We start from the raw sequence: 24791 nt of genomic DNA, 5'->3' as shown, positions 1-24791 counted from the left end.
CGCCTTTCACCACCTCGTGCCCCGCTGGGGCCCCCAGGCACAGGGCCTACAAGCACAGCCACGGCAGGGTGCAGCAGACACAGGACTGTTTTCTTATTTAAAAAAAAAAAACGCAAACAAAAATAAGATCTCGCCCAGTCGGGATACACACGTCTACGAACACCGCGCCTTGCCTGTCCCCAGCGAGCAGCCGCCGAGACGGGCGGGAGGTGGGGCCCGCCTCTCCCCACGTTCAGGACAGTTCAGCCGCCCGCCCCTCCGAGTAAGAGGACCTTAAGAGCTGCGACCTCCGTCTCCGCGAGGGGTAGGGGGTGGGCCACTGCTCCCCTCCAGCCAGCCTTAACATTTCCGGGACTGATTTACAAACACAAAAACAAATCCAAAGGAAAGTCACAGATACATATATACACACGCACACGTGGCCAGCTGCGGGGAGCGGAAGGCTCACAAGCAGGGTGGGGCCTTCCCCGGCCACACTGCACCCCCGCCCTGCCCAGGCCTGCTCCGCCCTGTCCACGTCCATCCGTGTCCTCCGACCTGAGAAGGGGAGAGGGAGGGAGGGGAGGGGAGGAGGGCCAGGGCGGCTGCTCAGGCCCCTGGCCACACCGGCCCCACCTCCCTCCTGCGCCTTCTCCGGGTGCAGCCAGGGACAGGGCAGAGGACAGGGAGGAGGGTCCAGGGTCAGGGAAGCTCAGGAAGCCTCTGGGGGAACCCTTGGGTGCCCCTCGTCTGGCTGAAGGTGCAGACGGACAGGACCCGTTAGGGTGGCCTGGAGGGGAAGAGGTGGGGAGGAGGGCCAGACCCTCGGGGTCCCTTCTGCCCTCAGGTTACCCTGACCCGCCGCCCAGCAAGCTGCACGAAGCACAGTCAGCTGTGACCCCGAGAGCGACAAGGACAGCTCGGCTGGGGCGAGCACGAGACGGCAAACAGATGCCCCTGCAGTCTTCCTCGGACAACAAGTCCGCCTCGAGGACCTCCTCTGGCGCGTGGTCTGCCTGGGTGGCTGCCAGGGCAGGGAGAGCAGAGGTGGCTCAAAGAAACCGCCAGCGTCCCTCGGATCGCCCTGAGCCGTCCTCCTGCTGGGTCCTCCCCGGCCGACGGGCCTGGCGTCCAGCTGTCTGTCCCGTCGCAGGTGTGGGCGGCGGCGGGCACAGGCTTCCGTGCGGAGCATGCGGCCCTGATGAGGCCGCGATGGTGATGGACCCGGATGGAAGAGACGGGGTCCAGGAGGCGTCCATCCCACGGTCCGAGCCCAGTGGTCCGAGCCGGGGCGGCCCAGGGTGGAGGGAGCCGGGGCCCCCACTCCTGCTGCTGCCTGACCCCGGCCCCGCCCCAAACACCGGCTGACAGGGTTCGCAATCAGGCTTTAATAGAATCTTCAGGGTCTCTCCAGGCCCGGCTCCCGCCCACCCCGGCTGCCTGTCCTCCTCGGCAGAGGAGGGAAGGGTCCGTGCACGCCGAGAGGGGGCGCTCCGGAGCCAGGACAGCGCGGCTGCGGCTTTACCGGATCCTGGTGAAGAGGTTGAGAACGGACACGGATTCCTGCAGGGCACACAGGAGCCGCGCTGAGCCCTCCGCCCTCGGCCTGCTGGCCTCCCGCAGGGCCCGGCTGCAGGACCCTGATGCTCCAGGCCAGAGGCAGGGCCTGTGCGGCCACCGTGCGCAGCGAGCGCCCCAAGATGTGCAGGGGGACAGAGGGGCCGTGGGGGTCCCGGGGAGGGGGTGGGCGGGGGGACGGCCCGGGACAGGCCGAGGGCGCGCGCGTGGCGGACGCCGGGCGCTGATACCCACCCACTTTACCTTTGTCGAGCGGGTTTTGCTAAAGACATTCCAGAACCTCAGGGTTTCGTCTCCAGCACCAGTGACGATGGCCTCTCCGTCAGGGGACATGGCCTGTGCGAGGAGAGAGACCCCCATGGTCCTCGTGGCCTGCGGGCAGCCCCACCCTGCTGCAAGGAGGGACGCAATTCTGTGCAATTGGGCAAAGGGTTTGCTCGTTTAAGCACACAACTTTTTTTTTTTGGAAAAAACTGAAGTATGGAAAAGTGAGTGCATTTCCAGGAGAGGGGCTCCTTCCTCCAGGCACCTGCAAACAGTTATTTGGTGAAACATCTAGAAACCACCTGGGGGTTGGATGTGGGTTATTTGCGGCATCTTCCATTTCTGTGGAAACAAACGCCTGGAGATCGTGAAGGCGGGCAGGGCTGCCCTCGCTCACCGGGCGCTCCGTCCCAGAGCCCGAGGCTGCGCCAGGCGGAGGCAGAGGGCCCGGCAGGCAGACTCACCAGGTACAGGACCCGATACGAGTGCCCGGTCAGCTTGGCCACCTGGGTCAGGGATGGGTACTTCCAGACCAGGATCTGGTTCTGCGAGTAGCCGTGTGTGCTCACCTAGGGGGAGAGAGAAGGCACTGTCGTGGCCTGGCACTCCCCTCCCAGGGCCCCAGGGCACAGACCGCCGGACGCACCCACCGAGGCACAAGGACACCAGGGCCCGCCTGCAGGCGCAGAGACCACAGGTGTCAGCCCCCAGCCCCGCACCCGGGTCGACAACCGGCTCCACACAGGGAACCACACTGCACGAGAGCCCTCGGGCCCCTCTGTGGCCACCAGGCGCGGGCACTCACCAGCTCGTTGGCGTGCTTGGACCAGGCGAGGTTGCACACCTGGGAGCCGGTGTCGATGCACTGCAGCGGCTGCCCCGTGAGCGTGTTCCAGAAGCGGATGCAGCGGTCGGCCGTGCCGCCGCCAGAGGCCAGCAGCCCGTGCTGGTGCGGGGACCAGGCGATGGCCTTCACGGCCGCCAGGTGCTCCGTGTACTGCTGCACGGGGCTCAGGCTTGAGTGGTTCCAGACCAGCAGCTGCGGGGACGGGGCCATGAAGCTGGGCAGCTCGGCCCCCGCGGGAAGGCACAGCCCGTCCCGGGCCTCCCGCGGGGCGCACCCCCGTCAGCCCTGCCCCACAGAGGGCCGTAGCCAGCGGGGAGGGGAGCCTACCTTGTTGTCGTTGCCCCCCGAGGCGAGGAGCTGGTGGTCTGTGGACCACTTGAGCCCGCACACCTCCTGCCGGTGGCCCTGCAGCCGCCGCTCCGACTGCAGGGGCGGCGTGCGCACGTCCCTCTGCAGGATCATGCGGTCCCGGCTCCCGGATGAGAGCTGGTCGGCGTTCCAGGCCAGCGCCCCTGCGACCGGGCAGAGCGCGGGTGAGGACGTGGCCCGGACCCCGGGGACCCACCCACCCAGGGCCCGGGGGGCCCCTCACCGACGCGTGCCGTGTGGCCTTCCAGCATGGACAGCTTCTTCCCCGCGGCCGCATCCCAGATCTGCACGAAGCCCTTGTGCGTGCCCACGGCCACCAGGTTCCCCTAGGAGGACGACGTGGGCCAGAGTGCCATCAGGCCCCCACGTGGGGACCCCTCGCGCACAGCCTGGGCTCCCTCCCACACCGCAGAGCCCCGGGCCCACGTTCTCTGAGATCTCTAACACACACCCCCTTGGACACCCCTCCTCGGAACTTCCTGGGCGGACAGTCACACACAGCGTGTGAAATCCACACGATGGGCACCGAGAGCCACACCCTTCGTGTGCAGCGAGCCTGCCCACCCCCCCGTTGTCTGCCACTCCAACCATCTCGACCAGGCTGGGGACAGCTGTGGGCGCAGGCACCCCTGGGGCTTGGACAGGGGACCGCAGGGCCAGATTCTGGCTTCTCTGGGTCTCCAAAGCCCCCAACACCGCTGAGGGCCCCTCCAGTGAGGTCCAGTCAGACCTCTCCTGGGCCAACCCTGCCCAGCGGGGGAATGGGGCCGGTGTACTGACCCTCTCAGACCAGCCCACGGAAGTCACCGAGTCCCCTTCCACGGAGAGGTCACAGAGCCGGGTCACCTGGAGGAAGGGGGAGCGGTTGGTGGGTGCTGACATGGTGCCCATTGCTCCTTCAAGGCCCAGACTGTGCATCCACCCACCCATTCATCCATCTGCCCACTCACGCACTCACGCACACCTCAGGGCTGTGGGCACGGGCGTCCGCGCTGGGGACGAGGAGAGGCGGCTGGGGGCTCAGGAGGCCACAGGCCGGGAGGGGACACACACACTAGCACACGGATGCAGCCTGCACAGAGCCTGGAGGGACGTGGGCATCACGCCCGGGGGTCCCTGCAGCAGGCGTCGGCCACAGGCTGCTGGGCGTGTGCCGGCCTCCCAGCAGACGCTTCACGCGCCTGCTCTGAACCCACTTGCCTTTGGTTTTGTCCATCAGACACCCCACCCTGGGGGCCGGTCTTTGTGCTCCGCAAACCCTGAGCCCACGTGTGCCCAACAGCCGCTCCAAGGGATGTGATGCTAGGCGGGGAGCTATGCCCTCGGCCGGGCCTGGACACCCGAGCCTCTCCTGCTGCCCTGGGCAGAGGCTGCAGCTCAGGCCGGGAGCAAGGACTCCCAAATCTCAGAGGCCGGCAGAGGGCAGCAAGGGGCGCGGGCCTCGGCTCACGCCTGCAGACCCACCCCGGGAGGCTCTGCACCCGGCAGAGACAGGCCTGGGCGGAGGGCGCGGCGGCTGGGTGCGGCCCCAGGCTCCGGAGGCCCCAGCATCGCTGCGACGCTTCACCCAGGGCCCTGCCCGACGCGGCGACCGAGGAGGCCCCTCTGCCTGCCCGGCCCGGCCCGCACACCTGGCTGGTGCAGGCGCTCCACAGGTACACGCAGGTGCCCAGCCCCACGCTGAGCACGTTGAGGGACGACCAGTCCACCAGGTTCAGGTAGAAGTCGTCCTGCAGCTCGGGGGCGTCCAGGACCTTGAAGGGGATCTTGGAGATCTTGCGGGTGGGCTTCCGTGGTGACCGCAGCAACTTCTGACTGCAGGGAGAGCCCGAGGCAGTGAGCGTGCAGTGGCTGCGCAGCACTGCAGAGACACGGGCTCCTCGCGGCAGCCCCGGGAGCCCATGGTGTTTCCCGCTCATCCCAACGCTTCGCTGTGGGACCCCAGACCTGTGGGTGACCCCACGGCCACTGGGTGCTCAGCCACCCTCAGCTCCGACAGCCCCACCTTCCCCTCGGCCTGGCAGCTCCCCCAGGAGCCCTCCCAGGCTCCCAGCACCCGGGCTGGCCCTCAGCGTGTCCCCGATGAGGTGGTCCTCTGGGCCAGCCGCACCCTGGGCACAGCTCTAGAACTGACAGCTCTGCCAGGGCAGATCTGAACTCACCTTTTGTTGCTGACGGGGGACAGGGAGTAGGGAGACACGTCATTGCCGTCGTCGGGGCTGGAGCGCTTGGTGCTGAGGGAGTACTGGGGGCGGGGCGGGGGGGACGACACCCACTGAGCGATGCCGTGGCCCCGAAGCCCCGGCGCCCCGGGCCCGCGTCCAGGGTGCGCCCCAACCGGGAGGGGCCCTGACTCGCACTCCGGGCACACCAGGCCTCGCACCCGGCGTCCTCCCGCAGCGCCTGCCGGTGTCAGCCCGTACCCCCTGCCCCCGCGTGGCCACCAGCCCCTCCCTCAGCCCAGGGTCTCTTGAGGGACCCAAGCCGGGCTTTCTGGTGCTGCCCCGGGGCCCGCACGGGGAGGTGGGCTGCGGGGCAGCTCGGGCTGAGGCCACAGGTCCCCGCGTCCCGCAGGCGTACAGGAGGGCGACAGGCGTGGTGGGAGGCGTGGGGTTAACGGGCCCCTGCGCCTCTGGGACCCCAGCCCCCCGGCAGGACTGGACAGGAGGAGACGCCCAAGGAGGCTGGGAGGGGAGACCGGGGCGGCCGGCGGGGCTCACCGTGAAGAGGCCCTTCCTCTCGGGCGTGGACGGCTGCAGCCTGCGGTCCTCTGTCTGCGGGTCCTGCACCTTCTCGATGCCAGCGCCAAGCAGCTCGTTCTTCAGCAGAGCCGAGTAGGCCAGGCCGTCTGTGGGCACCAAGCTCCGTGAGGCTGTGCTGGGGGTGGGGGGCCGGGGCGGGGGGCCGGGCGGGGCCTGACGCCTGACCTTTGCCGTTGTCCGAGGTGGCGTCCTTGGCTTTCCGGTTTTGGCTGGGGGATTTCTCATTCTCCTGCAGGGCAGAGGGGAAGGAGGGAGGGATGAGCGGGTAGGGCCCGGCCGCTGCCCCCAGCCTGCGTGGTCAGGGTCCCTCTCCCCGACCCGCCCGCCCGCCCTCTGGGCGCTCCTCACGTTGATCCTGTGGAAGTTCACGCTCCAGTTGGCGCCGGCTCTCGAGGGAATGAAGCGGTCCCCGTGCTTGCTGGGGGAGGACACCGGGGAGTTGGCAGGTGTCAGGGTTCGCCGCATCTCTGCGACCTGGAAGGACAGCAGGGTAGGCTGGGTGTCTCAGAGCCCCCCAGAGCCAGCCTCTCCTCCCCACCCAAGGCCCCGCCCACGTGCCTCCTTGCCCTTGGCCTCCGGCCCCTGGATGAGGGTTTGCTCTTGGCAGTAACCCACGTGTCAGAACCTGCCAGCGGCACCACGTCGGGGGCTCCGTTCGACCGTCCGGCTCCGTGGACGGGAAGAGGTCGGAGAGCGCGAGCCCGAGCGTGGGCCCCACCACGGGCCGAGATCCGTGTCTCAGCAGTCACCAGCGGACGGGAGCGCTGACAGCACAGGACAGAGCACCTGTGCCCCGACACTGAGCACCTGCCGTCCCGCCACCCCGTTCCCCGCGTACAAGGCTATTCCCCCATCGGACCACAACCCTAGCCTGCAGCCAGGCAGTGGGAACGTCCCAGGAATGTCTTCTTCAAAAAGGATCTGCTGTAGGTTGAACTGTGTCCCCCAAAAGGATATGAAGTCCTGACCCCTGGTACTTGGGATGTGACCTTAACTGGAAACAGGGGTTTTGCAAATATCATCAAGTTCAGACAAGATCATACTGAAGCAGGGCGGCCCTAAATCTAAGGCCCGGTGTCCTCAGAAGAGACAGAGACACCGGCACACGGCGAGACGGGGACGTGAAGGCCAGGCAGAGGCGGGAGGGTGAGCCTCTGAACCTAGGACTGCTGGCGACACCAGAGGCGGGAGGAGGCAGGAAGGAGCCCGCCCGGGACAGCCCGGTGCAGAGCTGAGCGCGCCCAGAGCCGGCGGGCACAGCCTGGACGTGTGGGGAGCCCAGGACAGAGAGACACCACGTGGTGGAGGTGGCGGCAGGATGCCGGGAGGGCAGAACAGGGCCCCTGTGCCGCCGCCACGCCTCTGCCCCGGCCCTAGGAGAATGAGGGGTCTGGGTCCCAGAGGGGCGGGGCGGCAGCGGGCGGGGCGGGGCCGTGGCACTCACGCAGGGCATCGTGTTCTCGTTCTGGATGACGATCTGCCGCAGGAGGCGCCGCTCGTAGTCCTGGTCCATGGCGGGGCGGGCGGGCGGGTACGGCCAACGGCAGCCTGCGGGGGGCGTGGAGAGGTCAGCGCCGGCGGCCCCTGCCGCCGCCTGGCGACCACAAGGCACTCCTTGGGGACAGCCGAGTCCCCTTGCCACGAGGGGGGCCCTCCCTCCCAGGAGCCCAGAGGAACCTGACGGACAAACGGCCTCCCCTCTGGCTGTGCCGCGGGGGACCTTCACCGACCCCGCCCCCCCCCACCTTTGTCCTGGTTCAGGCCGGTCTCCCCCCACCCCTGGCCCCCAGGGGCCCGCCCCAGGTCCGCTCCACCTCCCACACAGGCCCCCACCTCGTGGCCTTCCTGCTTCAGAGGCTCTGAGCCGCCTCCAGGACCTCACCCTCACTCCTCCGCTTCTCAGCCCCGTCAGGGAGGCGGGGCGGCCCTCATTCCCCCCCCCGCCGAGCCCGGATCCCAAAGCACAGAGCAGGGCACCCGAGCGGGGAAGGGGGCAACCGGCAGCCTGTCCCTCTGCAGGGGTCCGCACCGCTGCCCAGGCGGGGGGACGCCGACCTCCAGCAGACACACACGCCCACCCAGCTCTCACCAGCTCCCCCCGTCGGGGAGGCCTCTCTGAGGAAGAGGAGTGAGAGTGTGGCAACAAGGGGAGGCTGAAGAACATTCTAGAGAGAGAAGGGCGGGTCTGGGGCAGGAGAGGGCGGTGCACCCTCCAGGACAGGGCGCCCTTTCCAGGGGGACGGCAGACCAGGGTCCAGGGGTGCCCGCGGCCACGCCCACACGCCCCACCTCCCCCCAGAGGAGGAGGCGCCCGGGGGCTCTGGGAGGGGACCCGACCTGGAGCGTCCCGCCCTGCGCCTGTCGTCCCCCCACGGGCTGGATGCGGGCACTGCCAGGCTAACTGCAGCTCCCAAGCTGATGACAGACTAAACATCAAGAATTCGAAAGGTGAAGGCTGGCCAGAAATTACGTTAACGATACGAAGGCCTAGATGTAGCACCGTGGGCAAATCCGTACTCGCTTTAAAAATAAATTATGCTAAAATACACGTAACATAAAATTCACCGTCTTAACCATTTTTAAGTGCACAGCTCGGCGACCTTAAGCACGTGCACGATGCTGTGTAACCACCCCCATTATCATCTCCAGAACCTTTTCATCCTCCCAACCTGAAGTTCTGTCCCCATGAAACACTCACTCCCCCATCAGCTCCTCAAGAAATCAAGTGCGCACAGCCACACAACCCAGCAACTCCACGTCGAGGTACACGCCCAGGAGAAAGGAAACAGACCCGCACAGAAGACGGTATTCACACGTTCTCTTGTACAATTTACAAAAGTCAAGAAGAGAAACAACCCAAGTGTCACCGACAGTGAACGGATGACGTGTGCGCCGGCCGCACACTGGAACATGACGCAGCCTTGGAAAGGAAGGAGGTTCTGACACCTGCTGCACCACGGATGGACCTTGAGGACGTGATGCTCAGTGAGAGAAGGCAGACACAGAAGGCCGCACACTGTGTGATTCCACTCACAGGAGGTCCCAGGGTTGTCAAAGCCATACAGACAAAGAGTAAAACAGAGAGTATGTTTGCTCTTAAAAAAAAAAAAAAAAAAAAAAAAAAAGACACCCGAAGAAAGTCCTAGTTCATGTCACCAGGTTTACAGCACCTGCATCTCCCTGTGTGGCCACAAGACGGGACGCTCCGGTGGGTCTGCCCCCATCCTACTTTCACTCCCCCAAGTAGCCTCTCTGAGCTCCGGGGCCCCCCGGCACCCCCTCTTCAGGCTGGAGCACTTGCACGAGCCTGTCAGGTCCTTGCCCCTCACCGGGATCACGCCATGCACACGGCTGCCTCGGTGTGGCTCCAGCCCAAAGCCAGACGCTCGGGCGCAGAAGAGGTGGTTGGGCTAGACCTGAGGGCAGTAACGTGGCCACCGGCCCGCTCATCGTGCCCACCTTCCCCCGTGTTCCCTCTGCGCTGTCCCGTGAACTGGATGCCTGCAGCCCCTTGCAAAGACGAGGACGTCGAAGCCTGACGAGGGGTCAGGGGTGGGCACACACAAGGCTCCCACCCGGACACCCACCCACCCCCGTGCCCACAGCCCCCCGTTCACTCGGCCTGGGGCCCTTCTGAGCCTTGGTTGCCTAGAGCTGCCGTGCCCTGTTGCTGACAGACCGCGGGCCTTCTGCTTCGGCGACAAGCGGGATGCAACACCTCTGCCCTCCTCCATTTCAGGTAAACCCCTGGGAGCCGCCGCCTGCTTCTTGGCCATCGGCCTCCTGCCCTGACAGAGGTCTCTAGACCCATTTTGTCTATTTTGGCCACAGAACATCGTCTCTGGAGTGACTGATGGTCGTCTCCCTCTCTGGCCCTCCTCTCCTCCTCCTGCCCACCCCTGCCTTCCCCCGGATGTGCTCGCTCCTCCCCCTCCCCCCATGCCCACCCAGGGCCCCATGTGAGCCCTCACCACACCTGACCACTCCTGGGCAGCACAGCCACATCAGGACACAGAGACGCCCATCTGAGCATCAGTCCTGGGGGGAGACACATTTAGGGGACAGTTTCCCAAGGGTGGACCCGGCCATCCTGCTGACCGCAGTGCCAGGCCAAGTGCACGCCAGGACGGAGCCCCGGGAGGGTGGGCATCATGGTGCGTGAGCGGGCTTCGGGCGGGGCTGGACATCCAGAGGAGACGTCACGGCTCTGTTCTAGCGGCCCCGAGGGTGGGCCACTTGGCTTTCCCCGCTCTGCAGACACAGAAACGAGGCTCAGAGAGGCTGGCTAACGTCCCCCAGCCCGACGTGTGGGCTCGACCCCAGCGGACCTGACCAGGGCCTCATCTGCGGCCCACCGGGCAGCAAGCCCTCGGCAGAGCAGGTGAAGGTGCCCCTCCAGGGCCTAAGCTGCGCGACAGCTCAGGCCGCCTCAACCTCCCAGCCCACGTGAGCTAACTTCCCACGGAAACCTCCACCCTCCAGCTCACAGACCAAAGCCACCGCGTTGATGCCCCTGGGGGTCCCCGCGTAGTCAGACGGCAGGGCCCAGACAACAGCTCAGACGCCGCCCGCACGCCAGAACCTAAACAGAGCCCAAAGCGCCGCAGTCACCGCGGAGCACATGCGGTGGGAGACTGGATCCTGGGATGCGCGCAGGAGCTGCTGCTGAGACGCTATGTGTCCTCGCGCCGCACACGCTGAACCTGAGCCCAGCGAGCATGGCTAGCCGGGGGCGCCCTCCTCCGTCCACCAGCGACACCCCAATGGGACCCGCTGCAGAAGCCCGTGCAGCGGGCGGGCATCTCACTGATGACAGGTGTGGCTGCGGAGGGCCAGAGGCGCCTGGTCCCTGGCCTGTGTCCCCTTATCTGACACACAGGGCTTTGCAGATGCGGTTAAGGATGGGGACGTCCTGGGATTCCGCGGGGGGCCAGGTGGAGGCGGGGGGGGGGGTCCGAGGCAGAGAGAGACGGGAGAGGCTGTGCTGCTGGCTGTGAGGAGGGAGGGGCCGCAAGCCAGGGATGCGGGGCCTCCAGAAGCTGGAAAAGGAAGGAGCCAATGCTCCCCTGGCGCCTCTGGAGGGACCAGCCCTGCCCATGCCTGGCCTTAGCCCCCTGCGACCTGAACCAGAGCCCTGACCTCCAGGACTGTGCGAATAAACTTCTGTTGTTTTAAGGCGCTACGTGTGTGGTGACTTGTTGCAACAACTGCAGCACACGCACACCCAGGCGCGGGCGGAGGAGGGAGCACGGAGGCCATCTTCGTGATCTTTACGGGGTGGTGGCTGCGAGAGGGTGCGCTCCACACGGGCCCTCAGAGGCCTGTTCTCCGCCCCAGCCCGTGCGGCTCACGTGTCTGTTGGAGGGTCTTCATGCATCCCACCAACCCCACGTTTTCTGAGCACCCCCATGCCTGGGGCGGGTGCTGGGCCAGAGCAGGCAGAGAGACACGGTCCCCCTGCGCTGAGCTCCCTGCCCAGCAGGGCGGCGAGAGACCAGCCACCAGGGGAAGAAGAGCGATTCCGGCGGCCGCGCACCCCAGCGGCCCCCTGTCCAAGGAGGGGCGAGGAGGACGAAGGGTCCGGATGTGGCGGTGTACGTGGCGGGGGGCATCCAGCACAGGATGGCGTCTCTGAAACTCCGGGCGTGGGTGGAGGGGCTCCAGGGCTAACTCCTTCCCAAGCTCTGCCCTCAGGAGCCCCGCCCCACGCACCCAGGCTGGCTCCGCAAGGAGGTGAAGGGGGAGGCAGAGACAGGCGCCAGGGGCCGCAACCAAGACCTCAGGGGGAGGGTGCTAACCAGCAGGACGGGTCAGCTGCAGTCACACCCAAGCCACGCGATGCTGGTGACAACCCCGGGCGGCCAGGCCTCCCACTCGTCCCCAGCCCCGCTCCAGCCATCCTCGGCACCGAGGGCCTGCAGCCCCGCCAGGCTGCAAACCAGCCCACCCTGGAGAGCGGAGGTGGTCTCCAAGAGAGTCCCCCACCCACCTCCTCTAAGACTGCTGCCTGCGCCCCGCAGAAGAGCCCCAAGCCGTGAGAGGAAAGGCGGATGAACGTGCGCGCAGAGAAATGAAACGTCCACACACAAACACATCACAGACACGGTGTTCTAAAAAAAGAACGACACAACCAGGAAAAGATACCCGCCGTCCTCAGGACAGACCAAAGCAGCAGAGAGCGCAAACACACCGTTCCCAGAAGCAGCAGCTCAGCCGCACGCGTGGCCAGAGGGCTGCGCATCCAGCCCGGAGCCCGGCTGCCACCCATCCCCGCGCAGCGCCAAGATCAGGTGACACGCCCTCGCCGGCACCCACTGCTGGCAACTGCTTTCAAAATCTAAAAATGCACATCCTCTGTGACTTCTAAGAATTCACCCTGGGAAACTCTGGCGCGCGTGGGCATGGAGGCCTTCTCCACAGACTGCGTAGGAGAGCAGGGGGCCAGAGACATCTAGGGACCAGACGTCCACCTGCAGGGCGCGGCCCGGCCCCCCGCAGGGGGCGCTGCCGTCAAAGGCGGGGTGTCTCTGGACCCACCGCACACGACAACGTGCTGTGCAGAACACGCTACTTCCGGAAGGCCTGGGAAGAGGAACCAGCGGGTGGGGTCAGGAGAGGAAGGAAGCCCTGGTCCTCCCGCCACGTCACTTTGGGCTTGGATTCCGTGTCATGGGGACGCGCCCGCCATTCAAAAAAGCGAGCCGCTGGGGAGAGCTGGGACCACGTGAGCCCGGAAGAGTCTCGCTCCACGGCGGGGGCGTGGCTGGCTGTGCCCGGGAACCTCCGGCCCCCTTTGCTGTGTGTCTGCAAAGCTTCTGAATAAAGGGCAGAGAGTAGTGACTTTTCCTTTAAAAACACGTCACGAGCGAGCACATGAGCAAGGTGGCTGAGAGAGGCTCCCCGAGGCTGCAGGGGGTTTAGAGCGGCCACGGGGGACCGAGAGGGAAGGAGGCGCTAAGCCCTGCTGGGAGGTGGGAGGGGCGAGAACTCTGGCGGGGGGCAGGGAGGGCACGGGCACCTGCAGGCTGGCGGCCACAGTCTGTGAGGCGGGCCAGCCGTCGCTGGCTGCCCCTGCCCCCTCTGCAGGGCACTGTCACTGGGGGGGTGTCGGGTCGCCCACCTGCCAAGCCAGGCCTTAAGGGGTGTCTCCTCTTTCCCCCTCGGGGCCCCCAGAATGAAGAGCCAGGCGGCCCACCTTCCCCCACGGCTTCAGACTAGCCTTTCACCTCCAAGCCTGAACCCAGTCCTCTGGGAAGTGGGCTTGACGCCCGTCACCTGAAGGGACAGGATGAGGTCCCTACGGGGCTAGGAGTAGGGCCTGCGTGTGTCACAGACCTCCTGACCCCCGTGTTCACCCCCCGGCCCCGGGACTCCCCGAGAGCGAGGCGGACTCATGCTGGCTGAAGAGGGCCCCGTGGTGGAGCAGGGCCCTCGCTTTCAAGCCGGCTGCCCGACGGCTGCCCGCGGCCGCTCACTGCCCCTGACCTTGCCTGGCCCTACGGTGCTCACCAGGTCCTCCGCAGGACGGCTCACCGTCAGTACATCCCAGGGGGCTTCACCAGGATGGTCCTGCCCCAGGGGACACTGGCCGTGTCTGGGGCTGTCTGTGGTGGTCAGGACTGCGGGTGGGGGAATGACCTGACCCCCGTGTCCACAGTGCTGAGGGGAGGGCCCTGCAGGGCCAGGTTGGGGAGGCTCCCTGGGGAGTGAGAGGACGAGGCGTGGGTTGGCCCTGAGGTTAGTAAGACCAAAGGGCCTGAAGATAACCCAGCGCCCCAGCCCTGGCGGACCTCCTTCCAGCTGGAGCCGCCGGCAGCTGGGGTCCCACATGAGGAGCAACAGCAAGGGCAAGTTCACCTCGAGTCACTGCCAGCGCCATGTGTGGGCAGAAACCTCCCCGCCCTCCCCTGCACACAAAGGAGGAAATGAGGTCAGACAGGGGCCTGCGGGGCAGGACCCATGACGGTGCGGCCCCCCCGGCTTGCAGAGGGCAGGCCCTGGGCTCACCCCCCCAGCTCACGGCGCTCTGCTTCCAGCAGCACTCAAACTGCAAGTCCCTCAAGGCCCTGCTGATCTTGAACACGGATCCTGCTGTCTTCCTGCCATTAGGCTCTGAGGCCAGGGAGACACCCTGTGATGTGGTCCGTGACTCAGTGCTCGAGGCTGAGCGCCGTCTGCACGCGGCATGTGGCCACCTGCCCCCCGTGGCACCGCTGCCGCCGGGGCCGTCGTGGGCACTGTGGGGGTGGGGCAGCCTCCCTCGCCCCCACCTGCCTGATGCCAGGAGCACCCCCCGCCGGGGTGTGGATCACAGACGTCCCCAGACACAGCCCAGTGTCCCCTGAGGTGGGGGGCGGGGTGCAGGATCACCCCGAGTTAGGGTAACTCTGGCCTCTGGGAGCGGGCGGTCATACCAGCTCCCCACACGGGGCACAGGCAAGGGAGGGGAGGAAAGCGTGCCAGCAGGAGCCTCGGGAAATCACCCTGCCACGTCCTGGGTGGAGGGGACACGGCCCCTGGCCTGTGGCGGGGACCGTCGGAACACAGACAAGGACGATGACAGCAGGGAGGCGAAGCCCACCTGCGCCCCTCCAGCGGCCAGCACAGCGCCGGGCAGGGCAGGCGCCATCCTACCGCCCTTCCACGGAGGAGGGCCCGGCCCGGCTCCACCCCGCCCGCGGCTGCTCGGGCTCCGCGCTGACAGGCTCCCCGGGCCCAGCGCCTGCCGTCTGCAGCTCCAAGGCCCACTGGGGACTGGCCACCACGGCCACGCGAGCATCGCCGGCTCCAGCGGGAGCCACCCCGTTACGGCTCATGGTGACAGACGGCTGGGGCCCCCTGAGAACCGATGCCTCGGGGCCCGTGGCGCCCCCGGGAAGCACCCTCCCTGAGAGGCGCGCAGGCAAAGAACCTGCAGACCGGGGCTGGCTCTGGTGCCCATGCCCGGCTTCCTGACCACCAGCCCCTGAGAAAAGCGGAGGGCTGCTCGTCCTCTTCCAGCCGGTCCCTGAGGGATTGGGGGAGAAGTCCCACACAAGAGAGACGCCACCGGAAAGGGGGGGGGGGGGCGGGTCGTCCAATCTGCCGCTGCCGTCGCCGTCTCCAGCTCCACCTCGCGCACCCGGGCTCAGGCAGGCTGGCCCTGGCGGCCCCCGCGCCCACGACCATCAAGCGGTCCCGGCAGGGCGGCTGCGCACAGGGGCGGGCCCGGCTCTGAGTCCTGGCTTCAGCCCTTACCGGCCGCGTGGCTTTGGGTGAATGACCCCTCCCCTCTTCACCTCAAAGGTGGGGACAGCGGGATGACACCGCGTGCGCTGCGGTGAAGCCGGGCGCACCTTCCACGAAGCCGCTGACGGAGGGCCTGACCCAAAGGGGGCGCTACGAGGGGGTGGCTGGTCTCACGGGCTCAGGGACGGGCGCGCGACAGGTCCCAGAGGCACCTGCTCCCTGCTGCTCCGCCGCCCAGGGAGGCGGGCTGTGCGGCCCGGGAGGTGTCCTGGTGGCCGCAGCTGCGGGCCGGGTGACCGGGCAGGGCCCCATCTTCTCCCACGCTGCCCCCGAAGACGAACAGGACCGGTCTCCCCTCGGAGGAGGGAGGACGTGGGCGGGGCGGGGGTGCTGGCGGGAGGGCTGGCCGTGGCCGTCCAGGCCCGACTCTCGACGACGCCCCAAGCTCCTGTGATGGGCGTGGTCTCCCCACACACGAGCCGGCGGCCCGACGCCCGGGGCCCGCACAGGACAAGGCTGGGAACGGCCGGCGTCAGAAAGAGCCGCGGCGGGCACGCGGCAGGGGACGGCGCGCCTGCCCGAGCGGCCGACAGGAGTCACCGAGGGGAAGGCCTGGCGGCGGGGCCCCGAGGAGCTCCTTCCTCTCGTGCGCTCGTTCGTTCATTCGTGCCTTCCGCTGAGGCTGCTGCCCTTCCGCGTGCGGGCGGGGGCAGGAGCCGCAAAGCAGGGAGCGGGAGCCGCGGGCCCGCAGGGCTCACAGCCGGGTGAGACGGCCGCCGCAAACCTCAGACGTGATGCCCGAGGGACAGCTTCTCACCCCGCACCCCCCAGCCCAGAGCACCTACTCCGGTCTGACGCGGCGCGACGCTTGGACCGTAAGGGTGTCTGGGTCTGCAGCAGCCCTAAGGATGCAAACCCCACGCGAAGGAAGAACAACTTGGGGGCCACACGGCTGTGACTCATGTCAGAGGCCTGACTCTCAAGGCTGGAGGTCCATGAGGATCCCAGAGCCCTTACACGCCTCTGCGTCCACGTGCACACCTACAGGGACAGGGATCTCACCCCCCACAGGCAGCCTCGAGCGTCAGAAAGTGCTTCCTCGACCTGTCTCACCGCGGTTCCCACCCATGGGTCCGGGGCGGGGGTGGCAGAAGGAAAAGCCTAGTACGTTTAGGGCACCCGCCCACCCCCCACCCCGGCACTGCTGACACGCGTGCCAGGTCGTTCTCTGCGGGAGGCCGTCGTGGGCACAGGGGGGGCTGAGCAGCATCTCTGGCCCCATCCACTTGATGCCCCACCCCCAGGCCTGACGACCGCCTAAACCAGTGGAGACCCTCTGGTTCAGGGGACCCTCTAGGGGGAACAGTTGCTTCCCCCTGGCTCGAAACACTAGCACCAACCCCTCAGCTGCTCAGCCCTTCTGTAAGTGCGGACAGACAGACAGACAGACAGACACGCCCTACCCCCCACCTGCCCCTCCCCCTGCTCCCACCATCCTTCCACCTCTCCGCCCAGCGGCCTCTCCTCACTGTGGGACCCTTCCCGCGGCGGCTGTCATGCCTGGCAGGGACGAGACCCTCCCTGAGGGTCACAATGCAATGGTTCCCGGGCCCCTTCTCACCTGGGGAAGAGCATGGGGGGTCTGGAAGGAATAGTGTGGGGAGGCTGGGGTGTAAGGAGCACCCCGGGTGCAGGAAGAGGGAAAGGGGACAAGGCCAGAACGGCAGTCTCCCGGGCCGTGCCCTCGGCCGGCTGGCGGCAGGGAGGTGGGGAAGGGGCGGGTGGAGGGGCCCGGGCAGAGCGGCGGGGAGCAGGGGGACGGGGCCTGCGTGCCCAGGTGAGAAAGCAGGTGGAACTGAGAAGGTTGGGCGACAGAGAGGAGGGCCCCAAGTGAGGCTGGGGGAAGCAGGGGAGGGGGAACGGGCAGGTCTGAGGAAAAAGCAACTGTTTTCTGGACGTACCGCAGGACACCCAGTATGGAGGCCTGACCAGCCGCTGGCAGCAAATGAGGACAGGAAGCTAAGGGTGAGGGCAGGCCACCAAGGAGCACGTGCGGTGGCCCCTGAGTCCAGGTGAAGAAGGGGGCTGCCCCCCAAGAAACCGTGCCCGGCTGCTCTTGCAGCTCTGTTCGCAATAGGCAGAAGGTGCCAACAGCCCAAGGGCCCGCCAACTGGTGGACGGACAGACACGACGGAACATCATCCAGCCTCAAGAAAGGGACGACGTTACAATGTGCACGGACTATAAAGATGCAATGCTCAGAGAGAAGAGCCAGACGTGCAAGGCCACACAGTGCGTGATTCCATTTATACAAAATGCCCCGAACAGGCAAGTCCAGAGACACAGAGCGCGGGTCAGTGGCTGCCGGGGGCTGGGGAGGGCGTGGGGAGGGACGGCTGCTGGCAACACTCTGGAACCGGATGGTGGACATGGACGCGCAGCCTTGCACACACGCCGCAGCCCACCAAATGGTACCATTCCAACAAGTGAATTGCGGAGCACAATTACATCTGAACAAAGCTCTTACCAACAACGATAAATAAATAAAATGGTGAAAGAAGGGCCCGTGAAGGAGGGAAGGACCGGGGGGACGGCGCAGGACGTCAGGCGAGTGGGTCCCACGTCCTACTGTGTTATGCTGCGCAGTGGTCAGATGACCAAAGGAAGCGAGGCCGGGAGGGTGCACAGCACGTCCTCTCGTCCCGCTCACGCCTGGGGACACCGGGCAGGAGAGAGTGGTCACGCGCCAAGGACACAGGACGCGGCCGTCAGGGCCCCCAATGTCCCGTCAAGACGGCCAGTGCCCCGCTCAGGGGCTCTGGCTGTGCACCTGTCCCCTGACTTAAATGCCCCCTGCCTGCACTGGGCAGGCTCCACGGTGGCCAAAGCCTTGGGGAGGCCAGTGGGGGTGGACAGGGCTGTGAGCAGTGGAGCTGATAGGCAAGAAGCTACGAGGGCCTGGGAGGGCGCAGAACGCAGACCACGCGCTCTCGGGGCCGGAGGGGCCGCGTGCTGCCCTACCAGCTGCGTAGGCCACTGGCTCCCCGGGCCACCCCAGGCCCCCCCCACTCCCTCGAGCCAGCGTTCTGCAGCTCCAGCCTTGCCCGGCGCTGCGCAGGCTCCGGGGACGCAGCCCCTGCACTCACAGGCCTCCTGGTCGGGACTCTAGTCCACGGTCTCCCCCTTGGCACTGTGGACATTCAGGGCCAGAGCATCCTCTGTGGGGGGCCATCCTAGGCGCTGTGGGGCGTGGAGCAGCCTCCCTGGCCCCACCCACTTGATGTCAGGATCCCCCCAGTCACGACAACCACAGATGTCCCCGGACATCACCAGTGCCCCCGGTTGAGACCCTCTGCGCTAGAAGAGATGGATTACAAGGGCGCCACGCGTTGGCTGGTTTCTTAAAGACCAGGTCCCTTGATGCTGGCTGGGAGGCCCCAGGATCGGGTCTCCGACATAATGACTTTGGATCCTCACCCGTCTCAGTAACACTGAGCAAAAGGTCCCCACCACCAACCCACCGTGGGCCTCCCCAAACCCAGAACTCCCCGGTATACAAAATCCACCCCAGTCAGAGGCCCTGGTAAACATGAAGAGCAGGAGACTTCCTGCTGGAACAGAGGACCCGGTGTGAAAATCGATGCAGACCTGCTTCTGAAGACCCGGCAGGCTCCAAGGACCTCCCTGTCCAGCCCCAGACAGACACCACCAGCCCGGACACTGCTTCTGAGATCTTCCCGGGAAACAGTCACGGTGGCAAGCTGGCCCGCACCACAGAAAAGCCACTGTGCTTTGAGCCGAGAGCTGTCCCAGGACCAGAGCCCTGGTTTTTGGAAGGGAAAGAGCCAGCATCCTTAACACCACCTTCCTGGAGCAATCAACCTCACTCGTTCCACAAAGCACCATCGGGCGGCCTGTGCACCGGCCTCTGCCCTCAGGTTCAGAAGAAACGCCAGCCCAGCATGGCCAAAACAGAAGGGGCCCTCGACACTGATGGCCCTGACAGCCCGCGAGACAATCTGCCAACGTGTACCACTCTGAGGACTACACACACACACACACACACACACACAAAACGTGCACCACTGAGGACTAAACACGCCCGTGTGTGCGTGATCTCATCAGCTTTCAGAGTGCAAATCCCACTCCATCTCCAGGAGAGACCACCCAACCTTCTTTATTTCAAGGACATTCCCACCTGGACCCGATCTGGAGGGTGGATCTGGCAGGGGTCACTGCATGAGGTCCGGGGGGACGGTTTTTCTTGAAATAAACTGTGCTTATTTGAAGTATGGTAAGAAGCTGCAGTGGCGGGGGGGAGGCAAGAGTGGGGGGGGTGCAGCCTCACCAGCGGGAAGCATGAGGTCATCGCTCAGTGCACTGGGGGGCGGGGGGTGGGGATGGAATCTAGTTTCCAGTCTGAGAGACACCTTGAACCAAGGGATGATTCGAGGGGAAAGAGCACAGGGAAAAACAAAATGGGTTTAGGCTGGACATCTGCCCAACAGTGGGACTCAGGCTTTGAGGTGGGGGCAGGTCTAGACGGCACAGGACTGATGGGAGGAGGGGGTCAGTTTTCAGCAGGGGAAAATGGCTGTGACGGGGCGACTGTGCCACACTTGGGGGATCAGGGTGGCCGGGCTGGTGCTTGGAGGAAGACCCAGAATGGTCCCAGATTGGAGGGCCGTGGCGCAAAGCCAGGCGGTCTCAGATTTTTGGTGGGGTCAGTGGCAGGGTGGGAAAGAGTCCGATTCTGGGTGGGTCATGGCCAGAATGGGTCTGGCTGTGAGAGTCGGGGGGGCAGCAGAAAGCAGAGAGGTTGGGAGTCAGGGGGGCACTTATGTATTCAAAACTCGTCGCCTAAGTGCTTCCGTGTGCCAGGATCAGACAGGGGCGCGGTGAGTACAATGGGAGCCTGGACGGACAGGGTCTCTGCACCTCAGCAGACCTGCTCCAGGGTCCACAAGGCTCAGATTGTATTTTAGCCGGGCGGGGGTGGGGGCTGGTCCGAGCCTGGGGGAGTCGTGACAGCTCGGGGCGGGGCGGGGGGGGGAGGACAGGGGGGGCAGTTCCAATCTGGGCAGGCCCCGAGCTGGGATGATGCGAACCTGGGAGACCCGGGGTTGACAGGCCAGAGATGAAGGAGCACAGAGTAGGGCGTCGGCCTGCCGTTCTGGGGGGCGGACTGGGGAGTCCCCCGGTTGGGGGGGTGGGGTGGGGATCGGAGCTCCATCCGCTCACTACAGGAGGACCGGGACGCTGAGCCCACGGGGAGGTGGCGGGCTGCAGGTGGCTCGGCTTGCGGGGGTCACGCAGGGCTCGGTCTGGAGGGGCGGGGGGCTCGGAGGTGGGGGTGAGGACGGGAGGGGGGATGCTGAGGCCATCCGGGCCTAGCGCGGCTTGGGGGGCGGGGGTGCGGCCGGCTCCCGGGGGAGGAGGCCTGCGCGTGGGGGCGGCGGGCAGGGCCGCCGGCTGGCCTTCGGGGGCCCCGAGGAGGCCAGCGCCGCTGCCAGGCCCGGGCCCGGCTCCGGGGCTGCGGCTCGGGTCCAGGGGGCGGGTCCCTCGACCTCGGCCGCCTCACCTGGCTCGCTCCCGTCGCCCGCTGGCTCCGCCGGCCCCGCCTCTCCCGGCGCCGCGCCGCGCCCGCCTCCGCTGCGCGCAACTCCGCCGCGTCCGGCCGCGGCCGCCGCCGACGGGATCCCGGGCTCCGCGCTCCTTAATATGGCGTCGCTCGCCGCTCCGCGGTCTCCCGGCGCCCTCCTCCGCCGCCGCCGCGCGCGCTCCCGCGGCCGGCCACGCCTCCGCGCCGGCGCGCTGCGTGCCGCCGCCACGCCCCTCCACGCCCCCGCGCGCCGGGGCCCCGGGCCCGCGCCCCGCCGCGCCCCGCCCACCTGGCGCGGCTGCGCCTGCGCGCCTCGGGCATCTCGGGAGGACGTGACGCAGCCCGCGATTCGAATCAATACAGGAAGCGTGGCGCCACGGGTTGCCCAGGGCAACCGCGCCGAAACGGCATCCGCGGCCCGGAGGAGGCGGGCTCCGTGGGAATCTGGGGAAGAGGCTCCGCTCGGTTTAGGCCGTGGCTCTTAGTAGGGGACGGTCGCAGAAAGCGGTACCCCTGGGCAGGCCCACGCTGCAGTGACCCAATCACCGTGTGATAAGCGCTGGTGGGACCCACGACAGGTGCGTGTGCGGGTCGCGCAAACCCCACTGTCTGCTGAAACATTCATTCACTCATTCAGCAAACGTGTATTGCCCTCCTGTGAGTGCTCCTCCAGGCCTTCCAAGCAGGGAACAAAACAGGTAAAAATCCCAGCTCAAAAAAAGGGCAAAGGGTCCAAACGGACATTTCTCCGAAGAAAGTGAATAATGAATGGCCAGTAAGCTCAGGAAAACGTGCTCACCATCTTTAGTCCATGGAGAAGTGCGAATCAAAACTACAGAGCTACCGCTTCAGCCTACTGGACGGCTGTGATTTTAGAAATAATAATAAAAATAAACACCCCACCACCCCAACCCAGGAAAATAAGTCTTGGCAAAGACGTGGAACCCTGGTACATTGCTGGTAGGATTGTAAAATGGGGCAGCCACTGTGGGAACACAGTCGCTGTTGCCCATAAAGTTATATGTAGAATTACCAGACGACCCAGCAATTCCACCCCTAGAGTTGGAGATCTGTGTGAAAATTAATGAACAGAAACCTCATTGAAAATGGAGTCAGGGGAATTCCCTGGCGGTCCAGTGGTTGGAACTCTGCACTCTCACTGCCAAGAGCCCGGGTTTGATCACTGGTTGGGGAACTAACTAACTAACTAAATAAAATGGAGTCAGGGCGGTCCAGTGGTTAGCACTCAGCACTCTCACTGCAGTAGCCTGGATTCAATTCCTGGTCAGGGAATTAATATCCTGCATGCCACGCAGCTGTAAGTACACCCCCCCCCCCCAAATGGAATAACAAAGCTGGAATGGGGTAATCTTAGTCCCTACTATAGCAGAGCAGGACCTACGGAGCCTTCCAGGAACAGGCCCACCCTCCCCCTGCCATGTCCTCCTCCTGCCTCTTGGCTGTAGAAAAACTTTCGCCTCCTAGGCCTTCCCCAGGTTCCAAAGAGAAACTTAATCAGAAGTGAGAAAATACAGAAAGGATGGAAAACAGTCAAGAGAGACAAAATAGTATTTTAGCCATTAAGCAAATTCAAGGAGTTTTAGTTCCTCCTCAAGGACTGTAGATAATAGTCTGAGCCCTGTCTTTTGAGCTGTTTTGCAGATACTGAAACCCCCACCAGGTGGAAGAAGTTAACTGCATGCTGCCCATAAGCACGTAGACCCCCAGACCTGTTGGAACCAGAAGGTTGATGATGTGGACTCCCAGTTACCTTAAGACTCACCAATCAAGAATGTCCGTGAGCTGATCACACACCCCACAATCCACCTCCCTCACCTTGTCTTTAAAAACCTTCCAGACAAACAAACATCTTTCCCTGAAAGCCTTCGGGAAGCTTGGGCCTTTTAAGCACCAGCTACCTGGATTCCTAGCTTGGGCCTACAATGAACGCTGCACTTTCCTTCGCCACAACCTGGTGTCAATAGATTGGCTTTACTGCATACATGCGAGCTGACCCAAGTTTGGCTGGGGAACACTACCCACTCTAAGTCAACTGCAGACTCAACAGGAAGAGACACACCTTTCCATCTCTAACAGGATTACTACTTTACTACTCAGCCAGGGGAGGAAGAGTTTCTCCTAGCCTAGAAACAGCCCAGCCAATGAGAGACCATCACCACTCAGCCAATGAAAAACCACTACACTCCGAACTTCCAGTTTCCTCCAATGGACTCTGTGTTTATAACAGCCCCTCCCAACTCCCCCTTCTCCTCTATAAAAGAACCATCCCCTCCTTTTTTCTCTGGACTTGTCTCCAGCTCATTGAATGTTGTCCAAAATTGTGCTTCTTTGCTGTTTCTGAATAAATGTATTTTTGCTTATAAAATAACTGGCTGTTTTGTTGTTTTAGGTCTACACATGTGTCCACACAGAAATTTGTACATGAATGTTCATAACAGTATTATTCATAATAGCCCAAAAGTGCAAACAACGCAAATGTCCATCAACTGATGAATGGATACAGAAAATGTACGTGCATGTAATAGCGTGTTGTCTGCCAGTGAAAAGGAATGATGTGCTGGTACCTGTTACAATGTGGATGAACTGGGAAAACATGACGCTCAGTGAGAGAAGCCAGACACAAAAGGCTGCGTAGTGGTGATTCCATTGATATGAAATGTCCAAAACAGGCAAGTTCATAGAGGCAGAAAGTAGATTATTGGTGGTGGGGGGAGGGTGGCGGGAGGAAGGACTGCTAGGAACTTTCTTATTGGGGTGATGGAGTGTTCTAAAATAGATGTGATGGGGGACTTCCTTGGTGGTCCAGTGGTTAAGAATCCACCTTCCAATGCAGGGGACTTGGGTTCAATCCCTCGTGGAGGAACTAAGATCCCACCTGCCCGGGGCAACTAAGGCTGCATGCTACAAACTACAGAGCCCATGCTCTCTGGAGCCTGCACGCCACAACTAAGACCTGATGCAGCCTAAAATAAAATATAAAATAAAATAAAATGGATGTGATGGGACTTCCCTGGCGGTCCAGTGGTTAAGATTCCACACTTCCACTGCAGGGAGTTCAGATTTGATCCCTGGTTGGGGAACCAAGATCCCACATGCTGCGTGGCACCGCCAAAAAAATTAAAAATAAAATAAAATGTATGTGATGATGATTGCACAACTTTGGATATACTCAAAACTCAATTATAGCATGTGAATTATATCTCAAAGTTTCTGTCTGTTTGGAGCTGAATTGTGGAGAATGACAAATGGAAAGCAGAGAGTGAGGGGTTATACTCTCAAATACAGTGATCGGGGAGGGTCTCACTGCAAAGGCAACATCTGAGCAAAGATTTGAAAGAAAAGAACACACCATGGTACACGATTTCTATTCATTCATTCATTTGGTATGAAATTATATATATTACATAAACGCACGTTTATCTGCTTTCAGTGAACTCTGCAGCCATTATAAGATCTAGAGCAGTGCCATGCAATGGAAACCATACCATGAGACACGTAATTTGAAATTTTCTAGTAGCCACTTTAAAAAAGTACAAAGAAACCAGTGTACTCAGGACTTCCCCAGAGGTGCAGTGCTTAAGACTCCGCGCTCCCAATGAGGGGGGCTGGAGTTCCATCCCTGGTCGGGGAATTAGATCCCACGTGCATGCCACAACTAAGAGTTCACATGCCACAACTATGGAGCCCACGTACCACAACAAAGACCCATCACAATTGAACAAATAAATAAATATTTTAAAACAGAGAAACCAGTGTACTTAATTTTAATGTGTTATTAATTTGATATGTTAAAGATATTTACATTTCCACATGAATCAAAATCAGCAATTATCAGAGATATTTTGTGTTACTTTTCTCGGACTAACTCTTAAAATCTTACAGGCCATCTCATTTTGGGTGCTAATATTCACTGGAAATACTTGCTCTCTATATTTTATAAAATGCACAGTGGAAATAGTAGATTCACATACCCCTGGTGCTCCAAACATGCTTTAGAGTTTTCCATTAACTGAATCCAGTGTCAGCTTTTTCTATTTCCATTTAAATCACTTAAAATGTTTAAAGTTCAAAATTCAGTTCTGTAGTTGCACTGGTCACACTGGAATTGGTCTATAGCCACATCTGGCTAGTAGCCACCATG

The 24791-nt window shown here is 63.5% G+C and overlaps 1 protein-coding gene across 3 annotated transcripts; it reads right to left on the bottom strand.

Annotated features, from left to right (window-relative positions):
* Nucleotides 1-101: 101 nt before the first annotated feature.
* On the bottom strand, nt 102-20811 carry FZR1 (fizzy and cell division cycle 20 related 1). Of its 3 annotated transcripts, none has more exons than XM_057708206.1 (14): nt 20609-20811; nt 7244-7347; nt 6148-6273; nt 5965-6028; nt 5758-5885; nt 5200-5282; nt 4669-4852; nt 3818-3883; nt 3261-3363; nt 2996-3180; nt 2627-2860; nt 2286-2390; nt 1792-1893; nt 102-1542 (listed from the first exon to the last, which is right to left on the bottom strand). In XM_057708206.1, the coding sequence occupies exons 2-14, from the start codon at nt 7310-7312 to the stop codon at nt 1501-1503; spliced, it is 1491 nt and encodes a 496-aa protein (XP_057564189.1). In that variant the 5' UTR covers nt 7313-7347; nt 20609-20811; the 3' UTR covers nt 102-1500. The 3 variants fall into 3 exon arrangements, with proteins under 3 accessions (XP_057564189.1, XP_057564190.1, XP_057564191.1); XM_057708207.1 differs by having other exon boundaries at nt 1801-1893; XM_057708208.1 differs by lacking the exon at nt 20609-20811 and adding an exon at nt 6358-6793 and having other exon boundaries at nt 7244-7328.
* Between the last annotated feature and the right edge of the window lie 3980 nt (nt 20812-24791).

This window comes from Hippopotamus amphibius, chromosome 15 (genome assembly GCF_030028045.1).
Source record: "Hippopotamus amphibius kiboko isolate mHipAmp2 chromosome 15, mHipAmp2.hap2, whole genome shotgun sequence".
Taxonomy (NCBI): domain Eukaryota; kingdom Metazoa; phylum Chordata; class Mammalia; order Artiodactyla; family Hippopotamidae; genus Hippopotamus; species Hippopotamus amphibius.
Note: the sequence above shows the minus strand (reverse complement) of the source record. Positions and strands in the feature narration are given on the sequence as shown.